Source organism: Arvicola amphibius, chromosome 17 (genome assembly GCF_903992535.2).
Source record: "Arvicola amphibius chromosome 17, mArvAmp1.2, whole genome shotgun sequence".
In the NCBI taxonomy this organism is placed as follows: Eukaryota; Metazoa; Chordata; class Mammalia; order Rodentia; family Cricetidae; genus Arvicola; species Arvicola amphibius.
The window spans coordinates 20,319,809-20,335,841 of NC_052063.2; the positions used below are offsets into that span (position 1 = coordinate 20,319,809).

At 34.9% G+C, this 16,033-nt stretch overlaps 1 protein-coding gene across 1 annotated transcript in view; it reads left to right on the top strand.

Annotated features, from left to right (window-relative positions):
* Ppfia2 (PTPRF interacting protein alpha 2) overlaps positions 1-16,033 on the top strand; it is a 404,134-nt gene that overhangs the window by 329,829 nt on the left and 58,272 nt on the right. The window contains 5 exon segments of the mRNA XM_038314717.1: positions 1,439-1,676; positions 4,161-4,190; positions 6,552-6,682; positions 8,593-8,747; positions 13,312-13,393. Of these exon segments, the coding sequence (XP_038170645.1) occupies positions 1,439-1,676; positions 4,161-4,190; positions 6,552-6,682; positions 8,593-8,747; positions 13,312-13,393 (636 nt within the window).

The following is a 16,033-nucleotide window of genomic DNA, read 5'->3' on the forward strand; positions in this document are numbered from 1 at the left end:
TTAAAGTATCTCTTTTAAATGACAGTAGAAACTAAATGCTGATACTTCTAGTCTTAGTAAGCAATTATATTGTTTTGGTTACTATCCATAAAAATACAGATTGTTTTTATACTTGTGAATGATCTGCTTGCTACTTAACAGTGCCTGAGACTTGCCTTTCCAACTTGGCCCTTCCCTATTTCAAAGTGAAACCTGGTTTTATATAGGATTTCTTTTGAAGATTGATTAGAACTAGATAAATGACTCAGGGATTAAGATCATCTACTGTTCTTCCAGTGGCCCAGGGTTTTGATTCTCAGCACACCACACCCCCCCCCCCCCCCCGTTATGGTGCAAAGCTGTTTAAACTACAGTTCCAGGGGATCTGATACCTTCTTATTTCACAGGCACTGATCTCGGACATTGTGAACAGAATGCACATATAAAATAAAATAGGTCTCAAAAAGTGATTCGTTGTTCCTTCTATTTGAAGGTTATAGTTTCCACACAATATGTATTTCAGATCATAAAAGATAGAATTATTCAATAAAATTGTTTGATTTTACTCCAATATGTTTTAAAATTAGACATCGGTTGTCTTTAAAATTAATTACTATTACTTACATCTATAAGTTAAAATTTTCACACATATTTACTTAAGTTCTTGGCCAATCATATTGATCATAAAATTTCTTCTTGTATTCATGAAAATACATGGACAACTTTTCTAATTCATGTACATTCCTTAAATATGAAAGGCTTAGATATGTGGAAGATTTATTTAGTAATTTAATGCCATAACTTGAATAGTCTATCCATCTTTTTGTGTTTTAGATTTGTGTGTGTGTGTGTGTGTGTGTGTGTGTGTGAGAGAGAGAGAGAGAGAGAGAGAGAGAGAGAGAGAGAGAGAGAGAGAGAGAGAGAGAGAGAGAGAGAGAATCTACATTTGGGCTTTCCTGAAACTCCTTTTGATAACCAAGCTGATTTGACTTCATTATTATCCTACATCTCTCTTGTTTTCCAAGAAGTGATATTATAGGCATATGCCATATACCACCATGCCTGTCTTGATCATTTTGTGTTTTAATTCAGAGATAATAAAACAAATAGTTGTTTTTTAATTATAAAATATTTTATAGTAGGTATGGAAATGCTTTATAATTACACATTACACACAGAAGAGATAGTTGAAGTGGAAATTTCCATTGTGCAACTAAAGCTGTCAAACTTGAAATTCTAATTACTATATCCCATAAAGAAAAATGAACAGATTTTTTTTTTTAGTCATAGCCAGTAATTCCATGCAGTTTAAAGTTGTATAACCTCAGAAGGAAACAGAAATGCTAGTTTTGAAATAAAATTTCACAGTAGTTAACTGAGTAGTGTATTGGGTGAAATCCAATTGCCACTAGCAATCTCATAATGCTCATAATGGAAAAAAATTGATTTTATCGTCTAGGCTAATTCAAGAAGAAAAGGAATCTACAGAATTGCGTGCCGAAGAAATCGAGAACAGAGTGGCTAGCGTAAGCTTGGAAGGCCTGAATTTGGCAAGGGTCCATCCTGGTACTTCCATCACTGCCTCTCTTACAGCCTCCTCGCTGGCCAGCTCATCTCCCCCCAGTGGACACTCAACGCCAAAGCTCACACCAAGAAGCCCTGCCAGGGAAATGGACCGCATGGGAGTCATGACCCTGGTAATGAGGATGCTTTGAGACAAGCTTGACTTGTTGTTATTTGTGCTTAACCACAGGATATTTCCTCTCAGCTGGTTTTCTGTGCATTTTATTGTCTCTTTACACATGAAAATAATATGTAAATTTCTTTGCCCCCCCCCCCCCCCAGTGACTCACGAGAGACCGTCCTTGCTGCAATTACACGAGGTTTAATGATGAAATGAGACAGGAACCAGTGCACTGGGGCAGAGACTCATAACCCATGCAGGGGAAGAGTTTGACCCCGAGTGACCGGGAGAAGGGGCTTTTAAGGAAGAAGAAACCATTGCCCAGTGACCCGAAAGGGGCAGAGAGGGTGTAGAAAATTCCGAGAATACCAGTGATAATCACCAGGGGGCAACTCCCTGCCTCTCAAGACCACTTTCAAAGTCATAATCAGCTAGTTCCTTTCTCAAGATTATTCTCAAGATTACAATCTAACTTTATCTTTAGCTAGTTCCTGAAACATAGTCACTGAACTGGCTAATCCTAGATTCCTGATTTTTCTCTCCCTGCTTAGACTTTTGGCAATTTTCTTCCTTCGGGGGGGGGGGGGACCTGGATTTATCCAGGGCTTTCTTTGGGGAGACATGGCTTTATCCAGGTCTTTCAATACTTTTATGGTGAAATATTTTCTTTGTTTTTAATATATATTCTCAATGTGAGTATTATACTGATATTATAATTGACAGTACATTATCAATCATTGAGAATTTCATACTCCGCTTATTTGGATATTTATTTTGATCATTTGACTCCTCTCTTTTTCCCTGCCTACTACTCCTATAGCCATACAGCCCCTCCAAAGCTCCTGAAAACCTTTATCTTTCTTTTTATCAACCTGCTGAGTCCTATTTGTGATGCCCAAATATTCACAGAAATGGTTGCCATCCATTGGATTGTGTTTGACCTACACCAATCTCAAAAAAACGAATTCTCACTCCCCCAAAGTTATCAACTGTCCATTGCCCCCCTGGATCCACTCATTCTCCCATACTAGAGTGCTGATTGTCTTGACCATGTGCAAGACTTTTGCAGGCAAAGAAGCTCATGAATACAGCAATCTTAGCATAGCCAGAAGACAGTTTTGCTCCATCTCTCCCCATCCCCAGGCTCTTTTGAGCTTTCTGTCACCTCTTCCTCAATAGCCCCAGAGTCATGTGTGAGAAGTGATATAGATGTCTCCTTTGTGGATGAGCACTCCACTAGCACTTTTTCTCTGTATATTGACCAGTTGTGAGTTTCTGCATTCACAAGCATTCAGTGAACAAAGAAAAATTCCTATTATGTCTGTGAGTTGTACCAATCTCTGGATACAGAGATACAGAATAGAAAGGAAGTATTATACTATGTTTACCTATCAGAAGATTAGTAGTGGGTTTACCCCAGGGCTAAGCCACGGGTTCTTGGCCAGTCTTACATACTAGGCATGCATTTCCTCCTGTTCATCAGGCCTCAACACAGTCCAAAAGTGGTTGGTTACCTCCCTAACACTTGTACCACTATTGCACAGTTAGGCATACCCTGCTATCCCATCATTATTGTGGCTCACAGGGCTCACAAATGGGTAAGACTGCTGATGCACTCTTCTTAACACATGACCAATAGCACTTTTACGACTTTAAATACTAATAGGAGGAAACATCCTGCTAGTACCAACCTGATTACTCCTAGTCGTGTGACCAAAACGTGTGGTGTCTTGAGCAATAGATTCTTATCATCAAGTTTTGGTTTACAACCCACAACTATGGCAGTAACCTGCATACTTTTCGATGTCTCCAGAACATCACCAACCAACCACTCAAAGGGAGGTATTCAACACCTGGCACCGAGTTTTACTTGATAACCTAAGGCTTTAAAGAAGAGTATTATTCCATCTTTAAAATTCTAATTAAACTACTCATAGGAATAAAGATACATGTTAAGGAATCTTATGAAATTCTATGTTTTGACATGATGTTTTCAAACATCCTTATGTGAGTTATCCCTCTGTCACCCCTTCTTCTGCTTCTTTCCACAATGTCTGCCTACGTCCCTTTATCTGCTTCACCATCTTGGTAAAAACTAATCATGATAACTTAGGTGTGGCATTTTAGCGCATAAGATAACCCTTGAAAGGAAAATAGTGATTGAAATCTATGTCAGGAAAGCAACGTATGTAATCGAGGAAGTCTTTATCACTCAATAAAACTCTGTTCCTAACCTCAATGTTTTGATAAAGATCTATAGTTAGATTAATTGTTAACCTACGTAAAATAATCTTTTGGGGAAAATGATCTTTTTGAGAAAAGTTCAAGTTCAAATATTATATATTCAATATTAGGAGGATTAAAAGTATATATTCAGGAAGGAGTGAAATGAAGAAAATGATAGCCAGGTTATGCATACTAAACAAACTGTACTATTATCAGATGGTAATCATTAATTAGTTTTTTTTTATGCTTCTTTTATTACTGCCTGTTGCAGCCAAGTGATCTAAGAAAACATCGGAGAAAGGTACTGTTAATAATCTCTACATTATGATTACTTGAGTATCTTTTTTTCTATAAAGCATTTAAAATACTATTTTCAGAATTATTTTATTAGCATAAAATGTAAATATATATGTGTTTGTGTGTTTATATGCTGTTTAGTCTTAAATATGATCCAAAGAGCAAATATTTTTAAATTACATTGTTTCTGGTTTCTAGGCAAAGATTCAGTTATGAGAATTAACTCAGATGAGTCACCCATGGCAGAGTGAGATATCATAAGGTCAATATTATAACAACACTGCTTGTTTTCAGTTTTTTAACTATGTATTGTTGACATAATAATAAATAAAACTTTAATTTTTAAGAAGATTTGTTTGTTGGTATATGCTAAAGCATATCTGAATCCAGAAATATCATTAATTATTTCCTTCAAGAAAGCTATGTTACAAGTGCACAAATTAAATTGGTGGAAATTTCTGTTCTTTAGTTATGATCTATCTGCATACAAATAAATATCTATATAACTACATAGTACACACACACACACACATATATATACATATATATATATAATGCATATATGACTATAAGGTTAGCTTAACACTCTAAGTTGGCTCTAAGCAATAAAATTTACCCTTACATAGTTCATCAGATTTTGACTTTCTCCACCTATTGTAAGAGATCTAGGACAAACATGAATTTAGAAAAAAAATCAAAGATAATAGTGTTTTAAAATTTTGGTATTATAAGAAATAAAAAGTTAGAGTGCAAACTTTTGCATAGAAAAATGTTGAGAACAGAAGTCACAAAAAGAGGACCACTGACCAAGGACTGCTGTGTGGCCGGCTAAATAATTATATATTTGATCTCCTTTAGATGTCAGAAGGATGAATTAAGGATAAGCACCATTACATAAATTTTATTAACTAATTGCAAAATCTTTCTACAACGAAGCCTAGGAACCATTTGAGTCTGGTGTTTTAAAGAAATGAAGCTGGAAAGGGGTAGTTTGATGGTGTGTATCAGTGTATTTTATATGAAGATGTTTCAGGAAAAAAAATGTGAAATAGAAATGAGTCCTCTTACCAAGAACAATCATAGAAAAGAACTATGGTTAGATCACGAAACTGCGAAATTGCTAGTTAGTACCTGAACTACGCTCAAAGAGTTTAGAATGAATGCAGGTTTAGAAATCTGATTTTCTCACCACACTGGAGCTACTCTGGAAACAATTACTGAAAAGACTCTTGAAATAGGACTCTAGGGTTGAATTGAGGGAAGGAATTATATTCAGGACCCTCCCTGGACTGTAAGAGAATTATAACCCAAGGAGAAAAATGACAAGGGAAAAGCAGCATTCAGTTCCAGGAATGCTTCATTGTATATAACAACCTCTGTATATAGTATACGCAATGTAGACACAAGCAAGGCATTTCTGCAGAAGACAGTTCTAAGTTATGCTGTGGCCACATAAGAACCTCTCATGTGTATTCCCAGAATCATGCATTCAAAGCAGTTTTTCCATAACTTGATTTCTCTAAATAAACTGTGTTATGCAATGGTAACACTGATTTTTGCCAAGTTTTTTAAAGTCATCATTTTGTTATTTCCTTCTCTGATTTTCGAGCAGTTTTATATGTTCTGAACATTATTCTTTACTAACATGCTTCTCATCTTTTCTGTTTTTTTGTTTTGTTTTGTGCTTATTTTCAAAATTCCCCATTACCCATAATGAAATCAAACAATTTTCAGGAATTATGTTCCTACCTTTCATTTTTTCCCCAGAAAAATATTTATCTTTCTTATAACCCATTGCATATTTTAAGCATGCTTGGTATATATTTTTCATTTACTGACTAATTTAAACCACTTTATTTGATAAATTATATTTTATCAACTGTCTTTACCTTTTCCACACTCTTGCTTAAGGATATATTTCTCATGAGATCCTTACTAGGCATAACATCCTTTCTTTCAGTACATTTTCTGAAATGTGTTTAGAGACTTTTGTTAGAAACATATATTCAGGGACTGTGGGGGTGGCTCAAATGCATGCTTGCTTAATGTGAGAGGTGATGGATTCAGTTTGCAGTCCTGAAAATAAAAATGTGTGTATCCATGTATGGCAAGAACAGCTCTTTATTGATATATGAAACTTTTTACTCTTAAACCATGTTTTATATAATTAATTCATTAGCTTAAAGATATGTTATCTTTACTCTTACAAAGATATGAAAATCACATCATTAGTAATATCAATTTGCTTGTGTAATACATACTGGTTTGTGTTAGAATTACTCTAGTACCCTACGTTAGTGATTTTTGCATTGAGGCAAGTTCAGTTGAAATTATAATTTCCTCATTGGATGCGTTACTCCTGTAGATTGCAGTGGTGGAAGAAGATGGACGGGAAGATAAAGCAACAATTAAATGTGAAACTTCGCCTCCCCCAACACCCAGAGCCGTCAGAATGACTCACACACTTCCTTCTTCCTACCACAACGATGCCCGGAGGTAAGACACAAGCAGGGTGCACGTTAAATATTCTCTTCCCCAAATTCTTCCTCTTCCTTCACTGTTGTCAAATAAATTGCTGTATTATTCACAGGAAAATAAGATTCAAGAGATGTCTCAACTGTTAAGAGTGTTTACTTCTTTTGCAGAGGACCAGAGACTGCTTCCTAGTACCTACTTCATGCAGCTCTTCAATGCCTATAACTCCACCTCTAAGGGATCCAACACCCTCTACTGGCTTCTACAGGCACTCTGCACTCATGTGCAGACTCACACAGACACACACACACACACACACACACACACACACATATATATATATATATAAAATTAATGTGTACATAATTTGACTTGAAATATAATTCTCTATCATGCACCTTTCCTGCTTTCCCTTTCTCCATATCTCTGTGACATATGAAAATTTCCCATCATATATCTAACTTCAGCTTTTAAAATTAGCAAGATAACATTTTTATATCTTTGTGAAAAGTCCATATGTAAATTACTCTTCTGTATTTAGAAGAGATTTCCTATTATATTTATGACTAGTGATAGAAATTATAGGATTTCTAGGACAAGACTATAATGTGTAGTGTATTGTAAGAGAAAGTGAGATCTGAAAAATCTATTCCTGGGCTTCTTTTGTCACATATCTATGCTACTGCACTGATTCTAAGTCCTCAGGTAAAAAATCCTTGGCATTAAAATGAACGCATACCAAAATATGTTTTTAAAATGTTGAGGAAACATTTCATATGCCATAAGCTTTGTCATAGTGTCCTATCCAAATGGCTAAAACTTTCAGGTTGGTCTCTCTATCAAGAGCACCAATATGCCTCAGCATTCCAGGTTGGTCTCTCTATCAAGAGCACCAATATGCCTCAGCATTCAGTTACATCTCATACCTTAGACCTCTCCCTGGTTGTCAATAGCAGCAGCATTTCTAAACACTAGCAGCATGACTTAAAAATCAGCACATCTTCTAATTAGCAGCTTCATGACAAATGGTTTTGAAAAGTGGGATTTTTGTGCAGACAGGCATTTGTATCTAGTTGATCGGTTTCAATTACTACTTTCAAAATTTGTACTACTTTATTTCTCAAGAGCAGAGGATTTTATATTATTATATGAGAAGCTTTTATTTATGAAGAGTAGAGTATAGAAACCCAAATTATATTGAGTGTATAAGTAAAATTTAAGGACTGCATAGAGCAGCAAAGTATGCAATGCTATAGCAATAGCTGGCGAACTCCTCTTTGCAAGACAGTGTCAGACATACTTATCAGAATAGAGAACTGATGAACCATTTGGAAGTCATTTCAGTTTATTGTGCATCAAAATAGTATTTTATTGATAGCCATAGATCAGGGGGACGGTGATGAGCATTTGTAATGTGTTGCTTCTAGATCTCAGTAAGATAGCATTTATAATAAATGAATTTATATCCCATGAGCAATAGAGAAAGAAGGATAGATAAGGCAACCGCCATGAAGACAAAAGTTAATAGCTTCACTTTCCCATTAAAAGAATGCGTGTGTTCATTCGCTTTAAAGTTAAAAATCTGTGTGGAAATAATAATGGACCAAATGCTCAATAAACAGATACTAAATATAAAGATGTTAAATTGGGCTAAGGTGGATGATTAATTTGATGGTATATAGGAAATAGAGGGGAAAAAGAGGTCTGGAACAAAATATGCTATTTTTTTCTACTGAAAATTTGGAGACCCATGGAACCAAGAAAAGATGCATTTCAATAACTTGGAGAAGATGAGGGTGTGAATGAAAGGGGGGAAAAATCACATCGAAATTTCCCTGTTCCTCCTTTTTGTCACTTCTAAAGGAAAGATGCCTTGTGTTCTTGTGGATAGTGCATCAGAATGAGCAGTTCTTCCTCTTTGTGTTTTGCAGCAGTTTATCTGCCTCTCTCGAGCCAGAAAGCCTGGGCTTGGCAGTGCCCATAGCAGCCAAGACTCCTCTTCACAAAGCCCCCAAGAAGAAAGGCATCAAGTCTTCAATAGGGCGCTTGTTTGGTAAAAAAGAAAAGGCCCGACTCGGGCAGCTTCGTAAGTACCAGGGTTTTCACTTTTCTACTCCCACTGGGATTTTTCACTTCTGAGTGTCCGTGTGTTTCATTTCCCTGCTGTAAGTTCCTTTTCATACCTAGTGAGCTTTCAATTTCACCAAGCTTATAAAGCAAGTGTAGCCGACTCATGCTCAATAAAAGTTACAGTGAACACAATATTGTAAGACAATCAACTCTTTGGTTTCTTTGTTAATAGCAATAACTGGACTATTTAAAAGCTAATATGATGAAGTTGCACTAACACAGTTAAGCATTATTATTGGCATCCATATTTTATTGATGAGTAAACAAAGTCTTAGTAATTTTTCAGGACAAGTAATCCCCATAAAAGGAGGTAGAGAGAGAGAGAGCCTCAGTTGATCAAATGGAAAACAAGTAGATAGGAGGGACCTGATTTCAGACTCCCTGGAGCACACGTAAAAGTCAACATGGTGGAGACGTTTGTAACGCCATTGATGGTCAGGTAGAGATAGGTGTCCCCATAGAGCTCACTTGACAGGCCCCCTAACTAATCAGTAAACTTCATTGCGTGACACCACAAACAAGAAGATAAGATAGAAAATGATTTAGGAAGACAACTACAAGCCCATGCACGTGTTACACATACGTACACACACTTACACACATGTTCATGCACACCTATATGCTCATGTGCCCTCACCTACAAGAATATGTACAGGCATCAACGAACTACCCCAATTTACCAGGCAAAAAAGAAATAGAAAAATATGCTGTCACTTAGAACAATCTATTAAATATCACATCTTCATTATGTGACCTTAAAATACTTTTGCAGAAAAGAGATAAAGTCTACATACACCAAAAGGACATAAAATGTGAGACAAATAACAAGGGGATAAAATAGGAAGGATACATACATGCTATCACAGTATCTTGTTTTAATAACTCTCAGAAATAAAGGTGAGATTAGCAGGAAGCAATAAGGCCTTAGAAGTTTGGCTAGGATAAGTTATTATCAGTTTCTCATAATATGACTACATGAACTAAATGACACTAGGTAAGTATCTGATTATGGAAAAGACACATGCACATTCATACATTCATTCATACAGAAATTACCAATTTAGCAATTGAAAATTTTGAAATAAATATTAAACCACTGGCACTTTGGTGTAATGGAATATCTTCTTAGTGGCTGTTTTATTGTTGAAAAGAGACACCATGACCAAAGCAACTCTTATGCAAAGGATCTTTGGAAGGCTAGGCCATAAAACATCAGTGTGGGAAACAGAAAGCATTACACGGGAGCAAGAGCAAAAAGCTTGACATCCTCCATCTTGACCAGGACGCAGGGAAGGGAGGAGATCTTCCTATATATTCTCTTTAGAGTTAATTGTTAGGAAAAGATTGATGCTGCTTCTAATGGTAAAAGTTAAGTAGAGTTATACAGATTTTCAAATATGTTCTGGGCTCACTAAATTAGAGAAACAATTAATTGCAAGTAATGCCCCATCACTTGGGCTTAATTTTCTACTATAGCGCCAAAGTATTTCTGCTTCTGATGTTAAAGTGATAGTGAAATTATTCAAAATCACTTCCCTGGCATCCAAGCTGTTCGATGACACAAAGCAGCATAACCTATGATAGCTGATATGCATGTATGCATGTGACTGTGTGATAAACATAACTGAATGGGGCAGCTGAAATGGAACCTGTGGATTTTGATTTCCCATAAAGGATCCTTGGGCAATAACAAATATAACATAGCAAGTGATGACCAATTTCTTGAGTTCTTTGTATATTTTGGAGATCAGACCTCTGTCTGATGTGGGGTTGGTGAAGATCTTTCCCATTCTGTAGTCTGCCACTTTGTCTTGTTGACTGTGTTCTTTGCTTTACAGAAGCTTTTCAGTTTCAAAAGGTCCCATTTATTAATTGTTTCTTTCATGTCTGTGCTACTGGGGTTATGGAAGTGGTCTCCTGTGTCAATGCATTCAAGTGTACTTTCCTCTTTCTCTTCTATGAGGTTCAGTGTGGTTGACTTTATGTTGAGGTATTCAATCCATTTGAACTTGAGTTTTGTGCATGGTGGTAGACATGGATCTATTTTCATTCTTCTACATGTTGATATACAGAAATGAAAATCTATTTTTAAGTATGACTACATACCAGTCAAAATGTTTATTTCTTTTAATTTGCTGACCTATCATGGTCTTTACCACATTATTTGTTATTTTTAATATATTGTATAACTCACAATTCTATCATAAAATGTTTGCTATAATAGATATCTTTTATTTATTAACATTTTAGTGTATATGCTTATCTGAGGTTATATACTTTTTCCGTTTAAAATATTTTGATTGTCCTTATACATAAAACTTTTTATACTTATTTTCAGTTGAATTTGATAATAAAATACTAAGCATTAAGGATTTTCCATCAAAATTACATTTTATCAGGACAACTAAGATATAATTTAAAACCTAGAAAATACCACTCCCCTACAAACCTAAGCTTTGTTTTATACATTCAGAGACTATGAATTTTCTAGATCAGAATATATGAAGCTATGCTTAATTATGGTAACAAATATATCAACTCCCTCCAAAGTCAGGAAGCAAGAAAACCTATTTATGCAGTCTCATTATAGAATTTTTTTTCTTCCAAACTTTCCATTGCTTAAAAAATGATCATGTTATATTTAAAAGTGAGTTCTTGAAAAACTTTAAATCAACAAGTTAATTGTCTTTTATTACTCTATGAAATGTGTGATTCATCCAACAACCTGAAATTGAAAGTATTTCATCAGCATGAATAGGTTTGCTGCATCAATTTGTGGTGGAACCATGCGGACCGATGAAGAATTTATGAGTTTTAGTCAATCGTTCACTTCATCTCCACTTTAAGAGAACACTTTCATGCTGTACTCTGATTATAACTGGTAATTTATGGATGGCACATTGGACATAAGTAAAAATATTCTGGTCACTATATCATAATGGAAATTTTCAGGGTTTGAAAATGATTCCTAGGAGAATTTTCAGTTAGCCACTGGATGTTTCCAAATAAGAGCCACAGTGAGTCTCCTTCATCATAAAAATCTTTCCACTGCATTAATTGCACATGAATATAATGAATAAAATAAATTTTGCCCTTATATCTTCACAATGCTAAATTGAATTTGAACAGTAACTGATGGTTTTTGATTAAAGAGCCTTCTTACAATTATTCAGTTACAGAAATAAGATTATCAGGCTAAGAGCTAATTTATAACAAGATTCTGTGTTAATAATATCCAGCTTTACAAATTAAATGTAAAAATAAATTATGAAAAACAGTAGTAACTAATTTCCTAGTTCATTCTGTGAGTGAGAGAAACCAATCATAATTCTAGTCCTCAAATTGAAAGCAATATGCTATGCAAAAGATGTGTAACAATTGTCTTCAATGACTGTCTTCTGATTATGGTTAAATTTGGAGGATGACATTTTCTAAAATTAAATTAGGGTTAGTATTAGATTAGTATTATTTGTAAATTTGTAGTTTTATGCTTAATATAACTTAAATCCCTTCTATTTAAAATTTAGATGTGTGGTGTGTACCAAATGTATGTGTATTTATATGCCTATACATATATTATCTTCTACTTGAAAAATGTGAATAATTTTTTTAGAATGTGACTTCATATTTTTTACATACACTAAACACAAAGAGAATGTAGGGTATAGAATTAAGCCCTTATTTTTCAATATAATAAAAAATTTATGAATCAATGTGCATTCAGGATTTTGGAGTGAAATAAAGTAGTTTGTAAGGATTTATGTCTATCCATAAATGACACACATAAAATTTCTCTTGTTCACACCAAGATTACATATGCTATAGTGTCTGACTCTACTATGCAAATAATATATTAGGTAAAAATATAATCTTATTAAGGTATTTGAGAAAGACCTAATTTTTTTCAAACACATTAAAAAATTCAACGTAAAGGCCATCCCTAATGCAAAAGACTTCTGATGAAGGGTACAAGAACTTATCAGACTGAACACAGTGAGTTCCAGGAAGGCCAGATGCAGACCTTTTAAAGCCAACAAGGGCCTCTGTGTTCTTTAAACGTGGGACAGACGCATCTGTCTAGGTTTCTCTTTAGCAGACTATTTCTGACAGTAAAGGAGACATGACAAGCACGCTAATTCACTCCTGCTTTCCACTGGAAAAGTCTAACCCAATGGCCTTGAACATTGACTAATGTGCAGCCATCGTTGGTAGACATACATATGTATGCCTTCCACACAGATGTCTTGTGAAAAGAATGGACAACAGTAGCTACTTTTCGTATTGATCTTTTTTTTTTTTTTTTTTTTTTTTTTTTTTTTTTTTTTTTTTTTTTTTTTTTTTTTTTTTTTTTTTTTAGAGATGTTGTATGTGTAGCTCTGCCTTTGATGTCTGTTGAGACAGTGATCCAAGGGCAAACCTAAAAGAAAGAGTGTTCTGAGTAGTTGCCTCACGAAGCCTGGAGACTTAACTTGAGGACGGACAAAATACCTGTACCTTGATCTCAAGTCGTTTCTTCACAGGTGGGCTTCATGGAGACCGAAGCTGCAGCGCAGAGTCCCTGGGCTTAGGCAAACTTGGAACTCAAGCCGAAAAGGACAGACGATATGAAGAAAAAGTAGGTTTGGAGATCGCTTTTCCTCATTTTTCTAATGCTTCACTAGCCTTTACCTTTTTCTTTTGCAAGGACTTCCAGAAGAAATAAATGGGAATAAACCTACTTAACAGCGTTCCTGGTATTATTAGCTCAAGCAACCTGAGAATTCATGTTTCAAGTAATAGTGAATTAAAGTTAGAAATGAGTGTATTAAACTCCCCGCACCAGATAATCCACACCATTTAACTCGTGACAAAAGCGTTGATTTCAAAACTGAGTTACATATAACATGCTTACATGTAGTGCTGGCAGCCATATCGTTGCACTGTTGAAGTTAAATGAGTTCTGATTGAGTATGACAAAATGAGAGTGGAATTTTGGTTTTTTGTTTCTCTCAGGACAATGATGTGTTTAGTCTTCCTCAAGGAGGATTTAAAGATTAAAAAAAAATATTTCTCTGACTGAAAATAAGCTTAATATATAAGGCGGAACAGATTGTTTTGCATCTGCCAGGAAACGATAGTGTATCTTTCCATTCACATGTAATATGGACATTGAAATGACTTGTAAAGTTGGAAAGATTTTTAATTTTCAACAGCTGTTAGAGAGGGATTACATGAATAACATATTTTTAGCAGCATAGTAACATTTCAGATGACAACACAGTCATCATCCTAAAGCATAGTCTTTAAAAGCATAGTAATTTCCCTTTATTATCAAGTCTCCTTGTGAGCTGCTCCGTCTCTCTTTCTAAAGGTTCACTGCATGTTTCAATGGTTTTTGTATTTCTCCTTACTCCTGACACGAATCGTCATTTCTCTAGCTATCAATTTGTGGGTCCATAAATTTCTGTTTGTGACAAAGCACAGGTTGTCCAGGTTACTTCATGTTTTGTCTTTTGTCCTGCATTCCAGACATTTGCCAATACCCAGGAAAATGCACAAGGCATCATTAACATAATTTATTAGCTGGCAATTTGCCCTAAACTACCCAGACCCAATAGAAATGCAAATCTGGAAGGAAGCCCTGAGAATATGTATCTTGCCATAGGATATTCAATGGTCTGTCGTGAAATGTTTCTTATTTTGGTGCTGAGAACTTAAGCGTATTTTACACAATCCTGACCATTAAGCATTCATTTTTTTTTTTTCTCAGCCAGTTATTTAAGACTTAAGCTATTTGCTTAGGAGAGATTAAAAGTTAACAATAACCACCACCAATATTAACATAACAACGTAGAATAATATGATCAGCCAAATGCTGAATAGATTAGACAAAAACACAAAACAACCTCAATTTCTAAACAAGGTTCAATTCATCCAAATTTTAGGGAAAGGACTATGTTTGGCTAGCACTTCTAGTTTAGTTGCTTTTCTCATTGCTGTAACAAACCCACTTAACATGAGTCATTGTGGAAAGGAAAGGTCATTTTGGTTGGCAGTTTCTGCATTACAGTCCTTAATTATAGGAAATGCGTATTGGGAGGAGCAAGAGAAAGATGGTCTAATCACATCTACGGTTTAGAAAGTAATCAATACTGATGCTCGAAGTACTTTGTCCTTTTTATTCAGAAGATGATCTCAGCCTGGCAAAAGTACCACCCACCTCTATGTTTGGTCTTTCCATTCCAACTAACCTACTCAAGAAAATCTCTCCAATGCACACCCAGAGGTCTGTCCTCATGGTTGAGTCTAGGTTCCATCAAGTTGACTGTTAAGTTTCACCATCCCATTGCCAATGAAGAGAAACCATCATCTTTCCTAAATTCATAATTTGTCTGATTATAGCAAAAATAGACAGTTTAGATCAGAGATGTCAACATAATGTTGTTAAAATGGGCGTGCTTATCTGGCAAGTGTATATACCAGTTAAGGGCTGCTAGGCACCGTCTCCCAAAGTCTCAGGTATAAACCTTATGCCATCTAATGGTAAGTTTACAATTTTGTCATGTGATAGATAATATGATACTACTACAAGACAATAACTATTTTTGTGTCATCAGTATTTTGCATGCAAAAGTATTTGGAAAAAACTATTATTTATGTTTTACCTAATATTTATCAGATTTTTACTCTCTACATTCCCCCAGAATATATTCAGTTATTTTTTTTCTCATCTGTCCATCCTTGTAATGTGATGATAATAGGGAGAACCTAATTCCCTGTGGCATGGAGATTTTAAAAGAGACTTTATAATTAAAATAATTATTTAATAATCTTCAAAAGTTCAGAATATTGCTTTATAAATATTCTCAATAAATTTTTAACTAAGTGCTCTTCTTCCAGTCATATTTAATGTTTAATAAATGTAATTTTTTGCATATTGTATATAAAATTTATTTTCCAATTTATTATTTGTTATTTTTTAGACCTTTTGGGTGGTCTTAATGCTTGGAGGGTCTAAAATTGTTTTTAGTCTATGTCTATTTTTTATTTATTTATTTCTTTGTTTGTTGTTTGTTTGTTTATTTATTTATTATTTATTTATTTGGTGTAATGCCAAAGAACAATATGTGTGCTAGAAAGGTATTCTAGCAATGACCTATATACCCACCCATTATGCATTTTATGTATATTTTAACATTCTTCTTTTACATTTTCCTTCTGTAATGTTGTCAGATTAGACCATTCAAGCATATTGGACCCAAG